The sequence below is a fragment of the Pungitius pungitius genome, chromosome 11, assembly GCF_949316345.1.
Source record: "Pungitius pungitius chromosome 11, fPunPun2.1, whole genome shotgun sequence".
Lineage (NCBI taxonomy): Eukaryota > Metazoa > Chordata > Actinopteri > Perciformes > Gasterosteidae > Pungitius > Pungitius pungitius.
The window spans coordinates 13,588,303-13,608,034 of record NC_084910.1 but is presented as its reverse complement, the minus strand read 5'-3'; the positions used below and the strand labels follow the sequence as shown (position 1 = coordinate 13,608,034).

The following is a 19,732-nucleotide window of genomic DNA, read 5'->3' as shown; positions in this document are numbered from 1 at the left end:
TTTCTGAACCAGTTCCTTTCCGTTTGATTTCGACATCATGATCAAAAGTGAGCTGTCCGAGGTTAAAAAGTGTGCTTACCTGTGTTGTTTGGATCTTTTGTAAACCAGTGTTTTTATTTTAAGCCACTGAAACGAGTTCTCAGCTTTATGTATGTATGCACTGAGTCCGTGGCCTAGTTTGTGAGTGAACACCAGCACGAGGAGCAGAACCCACAAAGAGCGAAGGTTTGGCATAGGCCCACGACGTCGAAGATCGCGTTCCTTCACGTCTTCCGCCTTTTTACACTTTCTGTATCCTTGTGCTTTGGTTTTTGATAAAGTGAGCACCGAGAGGACGAGGAAAGCCTTCAGTTACAACGACACTGCTTCAAAATTAAGGTAAGATCTCAAACTAGATTGTGAAGTTTTATATTGTAAGCTGGAAACATTGGATTTAAACTCACTATTCCAAATCGGTGCCTTTTCTACCGTAATGTCCATCTTCACACGGATGAACCACCTTAGTCATAAAAATGTACCTTTATAGGTTTTAGTGTGTCCTATTTTATTTTTAAACTATAATTTGTTTAGAAGCCAATTTGTAAGAGCATAGATTAAATGTATGTACCCTTCTGTAAAAGCCTGAAGTCTGTATGTATCAAGGTGGATCGGATTCTAAAGGGGATTTTTCTTATCTAAATGTTATACCATTGCCTCATAAACATGAACAAAACACATTATGTGAAAGAGTTTTTAGATGTAGTTATCAATATATATGTTCTAAATATCTACTAGTTCCGTTTTGGTTCCACTTAATCAGAGATATGATGTCTGACTAATGTACATATTTAAACTGAAATGTATTCTTCAGCCTTTCAAATTCATGAAACCGTAATGAAAACACTGATCTGAAATCTCATGAGAATCATTTTTTCCACTCTTTGCTGTATCAGTCAGAAATTCTAGCAAACAAAGCATTTCTACATGCTTTCTCGTGAGTGTGCGTGTTCCTTATTTTTAAAGATCCGAAACAAAAGATGGAATTTTCCTGGTCACCTTTTATTTATATTTTTATGCAAGTCTGCAGTTTTACATGCAACTCTGCATTTTTACATTGAGGTAGAGTGAGGAAGGAAGTAGAAAGCTAGCTCGGTGGTTAGGGATCACATGTTTTTTGTGGAAGCGCTCTGTCTCAAACAGAAGCTGTGTGCTATCTCTTTCACTCCGTGAACCACTGCATTATACATTATGGTTTCTCATCAAATACTTTTATCTGCACTGATATTTGTTACTTTTTCCACTCAGATCCGTCATTTAAAATGAAAACAATCGTGTTGTTTGGGTTTGGTGAGTAAAAATGCTTCTGAAAATACTTTAAATAGTTTCTTGACGATAAAGACGAGCCAGTAACATGGATCCAAATATGTCCCTTTTTATTTAATCTACCTGGGGAAATAACTACAGTTGTATTTTACTGCCAGATTTAACCTGATAAACTGCCCTTTAACTTAATATTGAATATCCACTTTATAGTAATAACATACTACAATACTACAATTTTGTCTAAATACGCAGTGTTTGCTGTATTTTTCCTTGCTTTATGAATGTGATCCTCCCTCTTCAGCGCTTGGTGCACTTTGTGCCGCAAGCAAAACAGTTCTCATAAATCCCGGGGAGAAGGTCACCTTGGAGTGTGGGGTCGACACCTTCACTTCCCTGCTGGAGTGGCATCATAGAGACGACCTGATATACCAAGTTCATGGGCAGTCCGGCTTCCGTCGCAAAGGTGCCGGCGAACTTTCGGCAACTCTTTTGAAAAAACTACGGTTGAAATTACCTGGAGCAAAATATATTGTTTTAAGATAATGAATGTCCTTAATCACACTCAATGTATGTTCTGCTTTAGGGAAAGTTGATATTGTCCAAAGGGCGAAGTTGAAGATGAATACAAAGCTAGAGATCGATAAAGTGAAGGAACAAGATGCCGGAAAGTTCTTTTGCAAAGCAGATCAGCAACGTCGAGAACAAACACTTCTTGTGGTCACAGGTGAGCTGAAGACATACAAATAAAATCTCATTGTCACAATGAAAATTAGAAGTGCATGTTTACTATATATTTATTGGTATAAAAATCCTTTCCATTGATAATCTAATTTATTATATTGAGACAAATTTGTATCAATGACTGATTATTCTTGGAATTAAGTAAAAAACAAAAAAATAAATAATTGTCTTTTTAAACAACTGCTAATCAGAATAATTTAAGGAAATAATAATATAATAATAGTAATTTACCAAACAGACACAGGAACCCTTGATTTGAACGTACGTTTGAAAGTATGTTATATGTTGATGAGAGCATTAAAATGAAAAAAATATATATGGAAAAAAAATAAAAGAAGAGACATAGAATAGATTAAAATTTGCAATTAATTGTGATTAATTTAACTCTTACTATCACATCCAAAGGGTGTTCCCTTGTTCCCTATGATATGAATGAGGACCTCAACTCTCTCTCTGATGTTCTCACCGTACCCTCTCGCCCCTTCTGCGTCAGTCCGGGTCAGCCCACACAATGACCTCCAGCTGGGCAGTGAGGCCACGCTCCACTGTGGGGTAAAGGGTCCCGACCGAGACCCTGCAGTGCAGTGGGTGAGACCAGATGGAAGTCCACACTCAGGGTCACTCAAATCTGTCGACCACTCCGATGCAGGGACCTGGGGGTGTACGTTCTCCCACGACGGGGACCCGTACAGATGGAACCTGACCATCAAAATTAAAGGTCGGACACCTTTGGCTTTTACCAAATACTTTGCACATGTTTGTTTTCCTTCTTTTTACACGTGGATTTAACGCCGTCACAAGCTACCTATGTGGCTACAAGCAAGATGTGCTGTGTTTTTACATCAGAACCTGCTCCTGAAGTTGCACCATCCCCTTCCCGAAGCCCAACGGACGACGTGCGGCCAACCTGCCCCGACTGCGTTCGCTCGGGTAAACCCTCCATCCGCACGTAACAACAAAAGGGATCCTGTACTCAATGATGTGTCATTGACTCCTTGTTTTTTTTTTTGCAACGGTATGTCGTCGCGGCTCAACCAGCTGTCACTCCCCCTGCACCTGGGAGTCCGCTGGGCCTCAGCTGGTGGGTTTGGGTCGCCGTTGGACTAGGCTTCCTGGTTATGGTTCTCCTCGTGGTCATCGTCATTGTCCTGTGCAACAGGATCAAAAGAAAGAAGGTTAGTGATGAAGAATCTCCCAGGGAATCCTCCCATGCTGCTCTGTAGATTCCAATCGGTAGGTGGGGGGAAGGAAGATGGGTGACTGAAGCAAACACTATCACTGTAGTTTGATTTCATTTCTTTCTGCTACAGAGAAAATTTCAAACGATGAAGAATGGACAGCAACTGAAGCCGAAGAAGTACTGCCAGTGTAACTGGTAAATCTTCTTAACTGGCTTCTGTCTAGTAAAGGAATGACTCTATCTCCTCTCCAGCTGTATCTATTCACTTTACAGATGCTTTCTCATCGACTCCATTCACTTCATATAAATGACTGTTTGACCTTCATTTTCACTGTGCCTTTTACCAAGTGCTTCATTATTGTGTCGTAATTAGTGTGAAAACTTCTCTTCTTTCCTCTCTTTATCGCAGCCCAGCAGCTGCAGCAAAAACGCGGCAAGGACGCCGGCGAGAGAAGCAACCAGCTCCCCCTCTGCAACCCCTGCTAATGCTGTGACATGAAAGACAGATCGAAAGAAAGGAAAGACAAACATGAAGAGAGAGAGAGAGATTGAGAGGAAGGGGCAGGGAGAAATAGATAAAGAGAGAGAATGAAAAAGAACCCTTGTGTGAATGCGTCATGAATGTAAATTTGCTTTTTTTAATGCTCAAGATGAAAATCAAAATCAAATGTAATGATGTGGGTGCTTTGAACTTTTTCACCAAATTTAACCAGGGAACTAAATGCAAATATGCTCCTCCACTGCAAGAGAGGACAACATCAGTGTGTGCTTATTTTTGTCATTTATGCCTCATGTTAACTTGTAAAGAATACACAACGTCTTTGTGCTATCCATTGAAAAATAAATTCTTCTCTTGTGTTAATGTGTATTTGGTAGATGCCAAAATATGTCCATGTGTACTGTTTTTCCATGATGGGTAAATTCAAGATTAGAGAACTGCATTGATGTTGTGTCTAGTTTTCCTCTTTCAATAAACACAAAAGCAAATTGGGACGATGGAGTTTTTCTATCCGTGAGATAAAATTCTTTCAATTCTTTCTTCAAAAGCAGTAATTACATAGACACTACACATATGTTTAGTGGCTAGTTAATGAAAAGAAGGCCACCATGGCCCCCTAAAGGCTTTAAAAAAATGAAATTTCTAAAGATTATAACTTCCAACTGCTTTCTCATAATATTAAAGAGTATGTTGACAATGTCATGCTCTTGAATATACTTTAAATGGTGCCTGTGTTGATTCAGAAGCTCTGGATTCCCCACAACTGGTGCAGAAATAATGCAGGTGTTGACACACAGTAAACACCTGGTACACAATAACACAAGACCACCAATGACATACATTCATACACACACACACACACACACACACATATATATATATATATATATATATACATCTATCTATATATACATAGATCTATGTATAGATACAGATACACACATACTGTACATAGAAACATAGACACATACATACACACACAGTATCAATACATATACACACATACATACGTAAATACATATTTGTATGTACTGTATGCAAAAGTGAAAGGATGTATAATAGATTTGTATGAGTTAAGGAATTCTGGTATTTTGTAACAAAACCTTTCAAAACAACTTAATCGTTTACATTGTGTTTAGGTCTATGCATGCCTGTGTGTGTCTGAGTGTGTGTATGTGTGTGGGACTGTAACTCTGATCTTTGCAATCCATTCAGTACACAACAGAAAGGATGGGATCATAGTGGTGTCTGACTTCCTGTGTATGAGCGTGAGTGTGTGTGTTTGTGTGTCTGTGTGTGAGTGTGTGTGTGTGTCAGCAAAAGAGCCACCTGCAGTGCACACAGTCTACCAAATGTCAGAGCTGAAATCATCGCTGCACTGAGAACATCACATGTGAGTACTTCTAAACATACTTCATTGACACAGTGTTCTACCTGTTTAAGAGTTGATTTAAGGGCTCCGGTCACTGGGAGAAGATGCATATGTCAGAGTAACGTAGTTTATACACGAGGGAAAAAACAGCTCTACAAATACTGCCAAACTCTGGCTGAGATGCTCTGTTGTTGACAGAAGCAAAGGGCACTCAAACCTGGAGTCATACAGGCCCACAATCCACATACTGATGGATTTGGCTTGTTTGGCCTCGGTTTGTTTTCCCCAATCTTGTTCTTACTTTGAGCTATAATACTTCCAATGTTTTGGCTGAATGTCTCCTCATATTAGTCTAAAAGGATAACAGATGGCTCGTTTTATCATTAGCCTGAAATAATTGTTTTAATGTGTCAGCCTCGATGTGTTTATTGCACCCTGACGACTCTGTTTGTGTTTGATGCTCCTGAGGAAGGATTTCAAAATCTTAAGTCAGAAAGGCCTAAAATAGAATTCTTTGTTTTTCTTGAAGTGTAAAGTTCAGAACTTATGCAACAACGAAAGCACCGTTTTGTTGATTTTGCAATCAATGGGGCGTAGTACTGGATTGCTACACAAACTGCTGTTATAGAGGAAATAGCTGGAAATATGAAAAGTATTAACAGAGGAGATAGCAAACTGTTAACCGTTGTCCGCTGTTGCTAAGGGGTGAAACCATGATCGTGTAGCTTTTCAGATCTTTTAAATAACTCTGTGTTACTGAAATACTGAGTCCTGTAATGAGAAGAAGGACATTGATATTGTATGTTATTTATTGCAAATGCTGTATATTGAGGAGGAGTTGCCTTAATAGCTTCAAATATGCCTCCAACCGTTGCAGTCATGCCGTTGCCACATTAGTGCTTGTTGCATTCTACATGCAGCATTTATTTAAGTGTAATGTAACTTAACCAGACGCACATTGATCCAAACACAAACAGTGGGACCTTGGTGCACGGAGCTTTAATAATTGAAAGTCAAATCAAAGGTTCTGCTACGTAGAAAAACTAAAACCCTTAAACTAATTTAGAGTCCATGTTTGGCAGAAACCATTTACCAAATTCCTTCATGTCCCGTTAGTCAAGTAATATGAAATGAAACTAATTAATGGTTTGGCATTTTGAAATATATTTTACAATTACTAGTAATGTCATTCATCCTGAATACAGTCTGTACAGTATCCACGGACTATTTGCTTGTTATCCAAGTAATATAAACACAGAGAATGTTAAAGATAATATCCACATCAACGTTAAGGACATTAAAAATGGCCGGTTCGACATGATTTTAGAAAAACATATCAGCCGGCAGCTGTAAGACTTGAACAGAGGTGGTCATTTTACCGCGTGTATACATTGATAAATGCATCTCCACCTTTTGTACATTTTGCACATTTCTATGCAATGTTTCTTTGCTATGTTGGAAAGCAATCGATCAGCCATTAACCCTTTATTTCTCAACTTTTACACCACGATTCTGTTTTTTGTGATGTTTTTAATGTGTGTTGACAAATTCTTTTAGTGTCCTTGTAAATCGGCTTCCCTTAAACTTCCCTTTCAGTTTATTTTATGGTTTTAATCTGCTAACATCTTCAATGTTTGTCCATTCCACATTAATAACCACTAAATCACCCATCAAAATAATAAAAGTCCCGTGAGGCGACCCATATGGTGTAATATTCTGTGTCCATACGGACATCGAGTGTGACTATTATTACACACACATGTTATTTGGAGTTAAGAAAAAAGATTGAGGCCCTTTTTTAATTTGGTAGTGTTCACGTCAAACAAATACCATAAAGTTATATCTCTTACACATTTATGTTTTTTATTTTTCGTGCATCCTTTTTGCATATTATTGATAAGACATCTAAAACAACAACCTACAATATTTAGTCTTCTATTCAACATTTGTCTCCAGGTTGGTTGTAAGTGATTGAAGTCCGTGAACGATAATTACCAGCAGCGATTTTACCCGGTTGTTGAAAAAACTTTATATAACTTTGACAACTGAGAGGTCAGCTGAGAGCCGAGATGTTTGTGCATCACTGTCCAGTTACTGTCGTGGTGACTCATTGAGTAAAATGGAAGTCCTGAGGTGTATTCCCTGTTTTAGTATGTTCATCAGATCGCTTTTCTGTAATCAGATGTGTCGATATATAGAAGGACCGTTTGGTCACAGGAAACTATGGTCTTTTCGACCATTTGTGTTCAGGGTACAGAGCCAAAATTAAAAAATAGTGTTGTGAACGACTTCATTTACCATAGCACAATAAAGAGCACTCTTTTCCCCCCTTTGGAGGTGCAAGGATGTCAACGTCCACACTACATACAGTACACGTCATTTAGCTGACGCTTTTATCCAAAGCCACTTACAATTAGTGCATTTCAATCATAAGGATACAAACAAAGAAGAACACAAACAAGAAAGTGCAATTTCATGCACTTGCTCTAGATGAGAGCGGTTAAAAGTACATTTTAAGCGCTACACTGTTAGTGATTTTAGTTAAGTTGTAGGTCTAGCTACTCAATGTGTATTTCATGGTCTCTCCTTTAGGCGATTACTAAGCTGTGTTTCCCTTACATTGTTATGAAAATGTAACATCGAGACATCAGGATTCCCTTTGCATGGCTATTACTCAGTTCCCTTGCTCATCGTTTGTCTTACACCAATGATCCCACACAAACACACAATCATTCAAAGCGAAACTGATATTTCTGAACCATTGTGTCTCCCTCCCTCTTGTATTTCCATTCGGGCGCTATCATTCCACCAGGAGCACCAGTACCTGAGAAAACCGCGATATACACAATGTGAAGCGTACCTGTTCAACAAAGCCATGCAAACATCTGGCACATGGTAGGGCCATATTATGTTGAATGCCAGTGAGCAGCTTCTGAACAGGTGCAGCATTCAGCGTGTTGATACGTGAGCACCAGGAGACGGCTAACAAACATTCACCTGGCCCCCAACCTGCAGGTGCAATCTGCACGTTTTTTTTAAAATAACCCACTTCCTTTAATTAATTGAGAATAATCTCCTCCTGTAAACTCCCCTCATGTTTGGCCCGAGTTAAATGCAGGTTTTTGGGGGTGAGTGCTTAAATAACTGGTTCGTTGTGACGGACCACTCGTCCGTCTCAGATCCCATTTATACATTTTCTACTTTGCCGTTTCACTTGTAACGAGGCGACAGTTGAGTGATGCCGAGCAAGGCGTATCAAACGTACGTGACTTTATTCTGGAACTGCCGAGCAAGGCGATGCTCACCAGAAGACCAACGATAAAGTGCTTTGAACCAGGAAATGAAACATAATGATTAAACTGTTGCAAAGCTTTTACTGTGAGGTAGATGTGAGCACCTGTGAGCCACTGAGCACCAAGCGCTAAGATGAAATAAAGCAACATTATTGCTTTGTGTACTGTACATAATTAAAAACAGTTTTTTAGTAGTGGATTTGTGCGCAGTGGAGTATACTTGTAACGTAGAATACTTTTTAGAGCAATATGACAATAAACAATAGCTATTACCTAATCCAGAAGATAGATAAGGTCTAAAACTTTGATGTAGCACAGCAGTTTCTATTCAGCAGTTTTGCGATTTATTACATTGGCAAATAAACTATTGTCGTCTACCACACATTCTAATCATTTACTTGAGTGTGAGTGTATTTGTTCACTGTAACACAGATACTGCTCAGTGCAAATACATTTGGGGCGGATTTTGGTCTTCATTTGACATGTAAAAAACATCCTGGGTATCTACTAGAGATGTCTGATTCGGACCATAAGTGAATGCATTAAATAGTCAAACTGATTATTTACAGGAATGTAGTGACATCAACTGCAGAAACAGTGATATGATATGACCAACAAATCCATAGAATCAGCTTTATGTTTCCGACAATGTTATTGGAAAAAGAATTCAGTTGAAACCTCTTGTTGAGAATTACACAAACATGACTTGACATGAAACGATGACAGTCCTGCTTGTGTCTCAATTCCAAAATAGCTTATTTTTCCATTCTGAAAAACGACACAGCTGCCCACGAGCAATACAGTAACGCACGAAAAATAGGCATCGATGTGTGCAAACCATGTAGTTGAGGTGGTGAGTGGGAGACACATCTATTGTTTCACAAATCTAAAGTTTCAAAGAACCTTGAATGAACTTCCCCCACACGATGAAACGTCTTTTCAGTCAATGAGCAGAATGTCACTTGTTTCTGATTCTCGGCCTCTTTTCCACTGACATTTTGTTTATTTTTAAAACATCAGGCCTGTCACATGCATTACAAGCTCGGTACCTCCCCAAACACGCAGACAGCCTCCAGCATTTTGGCTACCCGCCTCTGTTCAATCAAACACAATTTGTCTGACATTAAAAGTTTAAAACACAAAAAGACAAGCAGAAAATTTAGATTTCATGGTAAGGGAAATCCTCAGAAGGATTGTAGAGGATGAGGAAACATGAGATACATGTGAAATATGTGAATCACTCCTTCCTTCTTGCGTGTGGCCCACACTTTGAGTCTATTTCTCTTTCAGTAATGAAACGATGTGGGTCACACGCCTCGTTAGGTGTGTCACTAATGAGGGAGTCCTCACTTTCAGGTGTTTTCCATCCAAACCAGAGTTCAAAAACAGATACGCATCCACTGAAATCAGCATCAAATTTGAACGTTTACTTTCCCACACTATTATCGCCCCTGGAGGTTGAAGCGCTTCGTTCTGAGGAGCAAACAAAAGGCTCGTTACAGTTGAGGCTTCGGAGGGAGCAGAAGCAGGTGTGAGCGCTTCATGAAGACAGTACAGAGTCAGGCCGACAAACCTCAGAGAGACACATGAGACGAGTGTGAGATGTTTGCTTTGTCCTTGTTGTGGTTCATGTTTCTAAACCACCTCGGCGTGTGTTTGTGCAGCTCCAGTCCTTTAACAATTGCCAAAGATGTCATCAGTCGGCTTAGCCTGAAAATCCCTAAAACGATTGTGGTATAAGAGAAATTACACTTTAATGACTCTTAAAACGTCCAGCCGTCCGTATTGTATTGTTTTCCGGCTTCGTCTACAACATTAAGTCCCTCATTTTGCAAGCTACCTTGTGGGATATTTATGAATAAACCTATTTATTGGTGGTTATTGAGCTCAGCATGAAAGAAACAACAAAAAATAAACTCATGCCGACTTTTGGTATCATTCCAGTTTCATTTACGTTTAGTCCCTTTTTCAAAAAGTTTAAAACATAAAAACGTCTGTTTGAGGATTTTCTTTGCCCTTTGTATCCTGTCACTGCAGTAAATTGACAGTGTAACAGTTTTGTGTATTATTTCAGTGAAGATCCCAATAAGCTGTTACAGACAAACAAACAGAGAGGCACAGATGTTTTATTACGGCCGTATTGAGTGCAGACGGGAATCTACAGAAGGTTAAGTGTGGAGATGAACACAAGCAGATGTTTGGCTCCCACACAGGTGTACATTTACCCCAAAAAGCATTATAAGAACTATTTGTCATGCATAGTGTAATCAGAATATCACACTGGGTGACTGACAATCGCTTAACTTTGGGTCTCAAAAACACATATTTGATGTGAAGAAAAACTGTCCTTCACTTTAAAATGAACAGAACAAATTGTCTTGTAAAATACGAAGAACTGATCATGAGTCCACAAAAGCAGCCCCACAAGATGTGACTGAGTGCTGCACTGTTTTTAGCCCTTTATTTAGTCATTTATTTAATATCACAGCGTTGAAACCCGCTCTTTGCATTTGCAAGTTTGCTTGTTAAAACCCCGGCTGCTCTCATTTGCTCCGTTAGTTCTGATCGGCTCGCATGTTATCATTGAATACCAATTCATTGGGAGAGAAAACAAGAATTCCATTAAGAGGAAAACTCTTAATCTGTTCCAGCCGCACCGGCGGCGCAATCTTGTCCCAACTTTTATATGAACTCAAGTCAAACAAGCAATAGATTTTGGAGCAGGCAAAAGAACTTGTGTTTTGGATTTCAAAAATACCGCTTCGATGTCAAGTTGTCCAACAGTGATGAAAAACACAGGTTGATGATCATCCGTGTTTTCTTCACTTACGTAAGAGCAGCTCGACTATTTTGAAGAGAGACGTTATGTTCCAATGGCTAGAAAAATGTATATCTATTATACTCAAATTATACTCAAATTTACATAATATTAACTATCTATTTATTTTGTTAATCTGAAGACTAAAAAGTGAAACTTGCAGTTTTTACACAACAGTATGACCCCGTATATCAGAGACACAAGACTTACACCAAAGACTTTATCCATGTTAAAGGGATTCAATGAACAACATTTCAAGGGCAGGTCAGTGTGGAAATAACACAGGTGATCTTAAACTCTCTTGATGTATTTTTTTTGTGTTTTTACGGGAATATTAAACTCGCACGATCACATTTCTCCTCACAGGCGTCCCAGCGAGATGATTTCTCCTGAACTATATTAATCCACTGTTTCTTTTTAGAAACGTCTCCTTTTTCATTTCCTTTTGTTAAGATTGGTTCAGCTCGCCATGGCTTGAATTCTGATGAACTAATTAGGGAGGTAAATCAGTACAATTATCTGACATGAGGAAAATCCAGCGAGCATAATAAGGCCGTAACCCGCCCATGTGCCATTTTAAACATTCCAAAGATAGATAATAACTCCCTGGAGTCCGATATCAGGCAGAAACTCAAATAACAAATTTAACCACTTAAAATGATTTGTTGGACAGATTCAGAAGTAAAAAGGAACAAACAATATAATAAATACACTAATTAACTTATTAATTGAAATATTTGACCATTACACTGCCCAAATTATATTATGTATGATATAATATAATATGAAGTATAGATTTTTAAAAAGATTAAGTGATTAGTTTTTACTGTTTAATATCTTAAGAGCTCTTGCCCTCATCCTTTGTAACAACCAATCAGAGATCATTATTCTTCTTTTGGCTTTTGTTGATGACTGTGCGTTTGGTTTACAGACCAATCGGAGACGAGGGAGGTGCGACGGTGCTAAAAAAGCGAGTTTGTATGATAGATTTTCAACATTTCCAACCTACTCGGGGTCACAGAGCACGAAGGGACACTCCACAATCAACAAGAGATGTGAGTATAATGTAATTGAAAAAACTGTTTTACTAAGTATGCATTTGTTTCCAAATGTCAAAGCATTTATACATTTACATTTATATAAATATAATCATTTTTCTGTCACTGTTAATAATTATTAATTATTAACCAGGTTCTGTATATCCAGCGAAGGCGGAAAAAAGTTTTATATATAAAGCGATTTATACATTCACCTAATTACAGTGGCAAAAAAAACATTATTCTACAAAGTAAAACTGAAATAAATATTAAGATATTAAACACAAAATCCATCAACAACAGACATCAAAAACTAAACTGTTTTTTTTGTATAGCTCAAACATAATAACAATTTTGTTGTAATTGTTGTATTCCTTCTTTCTTGCTTCATTTTTTGTTTTAATTCAAAGTCAAACACGAAATGCTAAACACGCCGTACGCACAATTTACATGTTAGAAACATGAAATATCATTGGATTTATTTTGTATAGACCTTTAAAGAATATTTGTAAAAGACGTTCAAATATAACAGTCTGAACTAAATATGTTTAGATGCAATTAACGGCGGTTTGTGCATCAATTATTTTCTGGCTCAAACCCTGTAAACTGTGTCTGTGTGTAATGCATTGAGCAGTAAAAGAGACAAAATATGTTCAATTCAGTTATGTGAAAAGCAGTCATACTACTCCTTTTTTTCTCTTGACTCGCTCCATTCACCTCCTGACGGTGTTTGACCCTCCTCTCTCCTCCATCTCGGCTTGTTGTTGAAGCTCCATCCCGACTGCACCTGTGATCCTCTCGGTTTCTGGGTTTCAGCTCAACGTCTAAAATCTCCAACATCTCCTATCTTCAGTTATCATCTGTCTCCGGTCTCCACCGTTACCCACCGTCCTATAAACGCTGATCTCATCGATAATAAATAATGCAATATTATTTATTTATCTTATAAATATCTCATGGATCTCTATATCCACATCTTCACAATCTTTGATCTTTTGCAGATAGTTTGAAGCGATACTTAAACTGTCTTAAACGTGATTTGAGTCTTGTCTCCTTGACACACTTCACCTCAGAGTTGAATCTTTATTCCTTCAGGCAGGTACGAGGCCTGAGACGGATGATCGTACAATTTATAACCATAAAATACCTTTATCGGTGTCTGTGTTGGTACGAGTGAAGTTAAATGTACCTTGTGACCTTCATACGTTTTAAATATTAGTCCTGATACTTTTATGATGAAGGCTAGAATTCTTTTTTTACGGGACATTGTGCATCGTTTGTGAAGACATTTTTGCCTCTCAAGGTGAGACAAAGAAACTTTTGAAGAGACATTATTTATCTGACAGCTACCAAAAGCGAGGTGACAGGAAACAATGGGAGCAGGAGGAGGAAGGACATGGAGCAAAGGTCTTTGGTCGGACAGAGGTTTCATAGCTTGGGTCGGAGCTCTATACCACAATAATATTTGTTTACACTAAATACAAATCTCTGAGAAAAAATGCGACGTTGAAAAGTGTTTTGTAATGCATTATACGAGATAGAAATACACCATTGCAAATTTGTAAATGTGCAAATAATCCAAAGTTACTCATCCATCACGCAAACCTTTTCTCCTCCTCATATAATCTTTTGTAAGTTTTGGGAATTTTAGGCAGGTACAAATCAGAAGAGCTCATTGTATATATTCTTCTATTTATTCAATATGATTTATTTATTGTAGAGGCATGTTATGCATTTTAGATTTTACATTTACGCTCAATAATCAACTGTATTCTATTGGATTGATTTTAATCTTTGGGGTTTTAATGATTAAATCAATATAAAAACAACAACAACATTTTTTGTGCACAATCATATACTGTACAAACTATCAAGATTAAAAAAGTGTAGGGGGAGAGAAAAAGAGAGATAAGGGAGAAACATCTACCTTTGAACCACAGTCTAAGGCTGCTGCTGGGGCTGTGGTCTCCTTCCTTTTCTCTCTTCAAGCGTGAAGAGATCCGTCTTTCGTGGAACAAGGGAGGAAGAGGGGGGTGTGAGAGGCAGAGAGGGAGGATTGGGATACGAATCTGCAGCTTAACTAAATCAAGGCCCACCACAACCCCGGCGTACGCGCTGTCTCTCTTCCCTCGTTCAAAAACCCACCGCAGGCCGCCTACTCGCTACTCTCTCTGCTCTTTTCCTTTCATCCTCTCAAATCTCTCTGAATCTGAGACCACCACAGACCAAACTATACTTCCTGCTGAATGAATTCTCTGTGCAGCAAAAGTAGACAAACATGAATAGTAACATGTATTTTATTCCAAATATAATAGTATTGTCGTTATTACTCTTAGTATTATTATTGATCTTTTTTTCTGTCCACAAATTAAACCAGTAAAAATGTGAAGTTTAACTTTCAGAGAGGTGTTGGTCTGTGCGGACAACGTGCGTGACATTTCACAGCTTTGTGGACGAGACAGACCCCAACAGTACAAATCATTGGACTTTGGATCTGTTAAAAAAGGATTACGTCTTGAATGAAATGAGATCTAAACATTGTTGCAAACATTGAGAGAGAAAAGGCGTCGGTGCTGTTAGATTTAAACTTAAGAAATCTCTCTGAAACTTTACAACTTGACAAATTAAAATTTCTTGATTCGTCTCTTCTCCGGTCGTACTGTTTACACTCTTAACTCCACTATAAAACAAGAAATCATCAAGAGAGAGAACATCCCATCCATTTCCATGTCAATACAACAGCACTTTCATACAAATTAATTTGAGCTGTGAGCTACATTGTATGGCTGGAAGTCACAATATGAACAAGGTTAATTAAAAATATATATACTTAATCTACTTCAATATGTTTTCTGTATTTCTGTCAGACGGGATGGAAATGAGGAATGTTTGTCACTCCGTCTTCCTCCTCCTGGCTGCGCTCACGTCCTTCACGGGTGAGACACACTGATTGGAAATGATTCCTTCACTTTGACTTAAGGAAACTTTGGCTTTGTGCAGGAACGAATAACATCCTTCTCTCTCTCTTAGGCGCAGTGGAGGTGAAATATGCTCAACTGGGAGAGCCGGCTACCATTAGGCCTCCTGGGGATGATGGTTTATCAAAGTGTTACATGTATTGGCAGCTAAAAGGCAAGGACCCTCACATTAATCCACTTGCCTGGCGCAGCCATTTAGGCGGAATGGGGGTATCTTCAGGTGAACAATGCATTGAGCTATTGACAGATATAATAAAACTCAGAAGGTATTTTTGACAGAAACAGCCATTTAATTCTTCCCATGCAGATGACCAATGGAAAGGCAGATTGTCTTTGTCCGGCGACTCGCTGATCATCAAAGACGTACAAGAGACTGACTTCCAGACCATTGTCTTTGAACGCACTTGTGGTACTAAAACATCCTCAACTGAATATAAACTTCTCAAACTCACAGGTAAGAGTTAGAATAATGTGACCAGACCAGTTTAGTCACCGTAGTCACATATTTACATATAAAAGGATATGCGTAATCTATGTAGTTGTCAACATAATCCATAGGCAGATGTACTTTGATCACATATAGTATCATTATAAAAGGTGTAATTTTATTTTTTATTTTCAGTTTTCCCTTGTGAAACATAATCTTCTGCTTTTGAACATGGTAGCTAAACAACAAGGTGGTTTTCTTACTCGATAACCTTTTTTTTTTTTTTACCAATGAGATCTTTTGATGTATAATATACCGCCACATAGAAGGGAAATATTAAATTACCTACCACCCACAGTCTTACCCTTAATCATTTTCATAATATCCATTCTGTTTCCTAGTGAGTGTGAACCCATCCTCTGCTCTGCTGCCGGGGGACACGCTGTCTTTGTCCTGCGGCGCAGAGACTCTTCAAGGTCAGAAGGGCCCAGAGATACATTGGCTGAATCCCTGGGGAGAGACAATTGGAAAAGGTCCTCAACCACTGACTCTGAAAGTAACGAGCCAAGACAGTGGCCAGTGGACTTGTGTTTTTGCAAACGAGAACACGGCCAAAGTTTCTGTCACGGTTTTAGGTGAGTGACTGCGTATGTGCACGTGTGGATTTGTGCATGCATTTGTTTTACAGTAGTAAGATAACGTATTATCCCTCTCTTTTTCTCCCTGTTTAGACCTCTCCCCAGCACTTTTACATCCTCAATACACATCTAAATCCTGGCCTCTCACCGTGCCCTGTTCCCTCTCTGCTAACATCACGTGGCAACAAATCAAGAAGGACGTCCAAGAAGTTCACTGGCACTTTGTCCCCAAATCCGGCTTGAGTCGGAGGCTCTTCTCCCTCTCTCTGGAGGATCCACCAACCTGGAAGGCGGACCGAAACAGTGAACTATGCCCTGTACCAGACCCTAAGAAAGGAGACCTGTCTTTGACCAGAAGCCAAGGGAGTGAAGAAGACCAAGGAGATTATGTGTGCACCATGAGATTTAAAAACGGCGTGTCTCTGAACAGGACTGTGCACGTAGAGGTGCTGCAAAGTAAGTCAAAGTGAATTGCTTTGTACACGGCCGGCTCGATGATGCACTCACTCGCTCCCAGCATGACATTTATTCCTTTTTTGTTATCGCACTATCCTAATTTATCTTGTTTATTTTTTTCCTTTTTAATTGTCATTCAGAAGTAAGAGGTAGCCGTTGATTTGTCTCCTCTTCTGCTCTGTTGTGCTGTGCAAGTGTTTTCATCTCTCTGGTGCAGAGTTTATTTGGAAAAGTCCCTGGTGTGACATTTTTAATTCAGCGGCTAATACACTTGTCTAGCTGCATTGTTTTTATAGGGAATAACTGGCTTTCCCGCTGCCATTAGAGAGTGATAACACAATTCATTTAAATTGGACTGTGTATTCTGAGGATTTCTGCTCTAAAATAAGAATTGTTCCTTTTTTTAATGTTAGTTATCATCTAACCAGAAACACTGACACTAGTCCAGCAATGAGATTTCAAGAAAGGGGACTATCTGGCGAATATGGGTCCCCTGAGCTTCTCTTGAACCCCCAGGTTTGACTAAAATCCCTCTTGTAACCTGCTCCCCCCTGGAATCAGTTCCACCGTCAACCAAGCCACATTGAATTTGTCTTTGTGGTTTTGTGCACTTTTCACATCGATGCCGTCATGTTCTTCGGTTTCTTGAAGTCTTTTACGAAAAAGTTTTTCCCCCTGAAGCTTGGCAGGTTTGGCTGGCGCAGTGCAGCAACAGATGCTCAGTCAGATTCAGATAGTTAATGTAGAGGAAAGGAGACCAAATGACTTTTCCAGCCTGCCAAATCTTCCCATGCTCATCTTATTTTTTATTCCTCTCCGTCTCTTCAGTCACCTCCTCTCTGGGAACAGAGTTCGTCTCTGGCCAGCAGCTCAACTTGACCTGCAGCATTGGCCACCCGACGCCCTCTGACCTGCAACTGAAGTGGGTTCCGCCCGAACAATCGTCCCTGTCCTCACTGGCCTCTGACCGTCACCTCGCCCATTTCACCATCCCACAAGTGGGGACGGGCGACGGCGGGAAGTGGAGATGTGAGTTGTGGCGAAGCGACGCGCTGCTGACGTCGGCCGAGATAACGCTGAAGATCGGTGAGTGCAGGAAGTGAGAAGAGAGCGGGAAATGTGACTCTGGCGTGACCTTGTGGCCACAGTCTCTTTTACAATGCAAAGCGTGATATGATGTGCTCTGTGTACTACATGCTGTTTGATGCCTCACTGTTTCCGCTGAACACACAGAACCCAGATTGAGTTCATGGATGCTGGTGGTCATTTGTAGTGTCACAGTCATCGTAATCCTCCTACTCATCCTGGCATTCATCCTCTACAGACGCAGACAGGTACAGTTAAACCATGCCTTTCTGTTCGATCGCACTGCTCTGTTAATGTGGCATTAAGAGTTTTGTCTCTCTCTGTGTGCTGATTACATTAGCAACGGAGGACACACCTCGGGCGTCGATTCTGCAAATGCAAAGCGTACGTAACCACCATTTCCTGGTCTCCTGAAATGACTCAAGATCAACTTATAGCCACAAGGTGTTTTATGAAGAAATAAGCATCACCACCTGCACTTTGCTTTTTGTATCCCTGTGTCTCATTCTATGATGTAAACGAAACCTTTTATGTGTTATGTTTCAGCCCCAAACCCAAAGGATTCTACAGAACATGATACATCTCCAGGAGGGACATTTTCAAGAGGACACCACAGACAATTGAGTTTCTGGTTAGAAGAGATGGATTTTTCTGACCCATCCACTAATCCATGAAACTGTTGACTCTGTTAATAAAACAACGTTTAGGTCAGAGACTGGTTTATCACTGAGACGTAATTCAGGCTGGTCCATATCTGCCATTTTTGGATTTGTTTTTATTTTTCTAATGTCACATGTCATTTCTATTTCACATGATTGCTCTATGCTTTGTTTAATCATAATTTTAACATTATTCTTTGTGATCATTGCTGTTGATACCTGTTTATGTTATGCTATATTGTATCCACATCTTTTTTTATGACTGATAAGCATTGTTCATTTTTCAGCTTTTTTTCCAATTAGCAAATATATAAAACATAGCATTTGTTGGTAGTAAATACCCAACTGAGCACTGTTACTTAATGAAACAAGGTCATTTTTTGGATTGAGTGTTGGTGGCCGTCTGACATGTTTAGGGATAGATGAAGGAACAGGGAACATTGTACCGGGTCTGAGTGGAGCTGGGCACCGCCACAAAGTCAAAAAATCTGTTTGTGCCAAAGTGAATTGATTTTTTTGGTGTAAAATAAAATATCATTTTTTATTTGTTTTTAGGCTCTTTATGTTCTGTATGTTCACTCATTATAGCGACTGATGTAAAGGATGAGATGTTACTGTGTGACGGCTGTTTATTCATGAGAGAGAATCTTTGCTTTTTCTTGATATCTTGACTCAGATAATGAGGATGACCCTTTAATAAAATGTATTTCCAAATCCTGTTAAGAGGTTTAATTGCAGCTTGAGTCACTAAGACCAAGTTACTCCAGTTTTGAGTTTTTTACTCTGCCTTCCTGTCAAACAAAGGATTTACAAAGAAAATCCTGCTGTTGGTTTAGTAAGAATACATGCGGCATTGTGTCTATTCACAGTATCTACAGGAGCCTGAAAGAGCTGAGCATCTGGTTGCCATGTTGGATAATTGGTTCCACAGGAGTCTGTACCGATTCATCAACAAGTGAAGTTTCAGCTTCAGAGAGGACGCCTCTTCCTTTGGAGTGTCTGCAGCCTGAGAGGAGGCTCCAGGAACCAACATCCCAAGAAAACGTAAAGGACAGCATGGCTTCTAATGTTCAGACACCTAAAGCATATACGTGTTACATGCAGATCCCCCTTTATGTCCACTCTACGGGTTTAAATATGATGACTGAAGACAGTGCTGTTGTTCTGGTGGGGCGGGGGGGCCTTAGGGCAGGCACTGGGGAGGATTGCAGATTTCTACCTCTGATATGCGCCTGTTCAAAATAGA

The 19,732-nt window shown here is 39.4% G+C and overlaps 2 protein-coding genes across 2 annotated transcripts; both read left to right on the top strand.

The window, feature by feature from the left end:
- Positions 1-232: 232 nt before the first annotated feature.
- On the top strand, positions 233-4,214 carry LOC119197262 (T-cell surface glycoprotein CD4-like). Its single transcript, XM_062565658.1, has 9 exons — positions 233-378; positions 1,285-1,326; positions 1,604-1,765; positions 1,886-2,026; positions 2,537-2,761; positions 2,890-2,973; positions 3,082-3,218; positions 3,354-3,418; positions 3,633-4,214. The coding sequence occupies exons 2-9, from the start codon at positions 1,299-1,301 to the stop codon at positions 3,715-3,717; spliced, it is 927 nt and encodes a 308-aa protein (XP_062421642.1). The 5' UTR covers positions 233-378; positions 1,285-1,298; the 3' UTR covers positions 3,718-4,214.
- Positions 4,215-5,023: 809 nt separating this feature from the next.
- Positions 5,024-19,036, top strand: cd4-1 (CD4-1 molecule). The gene is made up of 11 exons (XM_037453399.2): positions 5,024-5,115; positions 12,137-12,260; positions 15,110-15,178; positions 15,273-15,440; positions 15,528-15,674; positions 16,049-16,282; positions 16,379-16,741; positions 17,570-17,827; positions 17,975-18,075; positions 18,168-18,211; positions 18,374-19,036. The coding sequence occupies exons 3-11, from the start codon at positions 15,115-15,117 to the stop codon at positions 18,402-18,404; spliced, it is 1,410 nt and encodes a 469-aa protein (XP_037309296.2). The 5' UTR covers positions 5,024-5,115; positions 12,137-12,260; positions 15,110-15,114; the 3' UTR covers positions 18,405-19,036.
- The last annotated feature ends 696 nt before the right edge of the window (positions 19,037-19,732 follow it).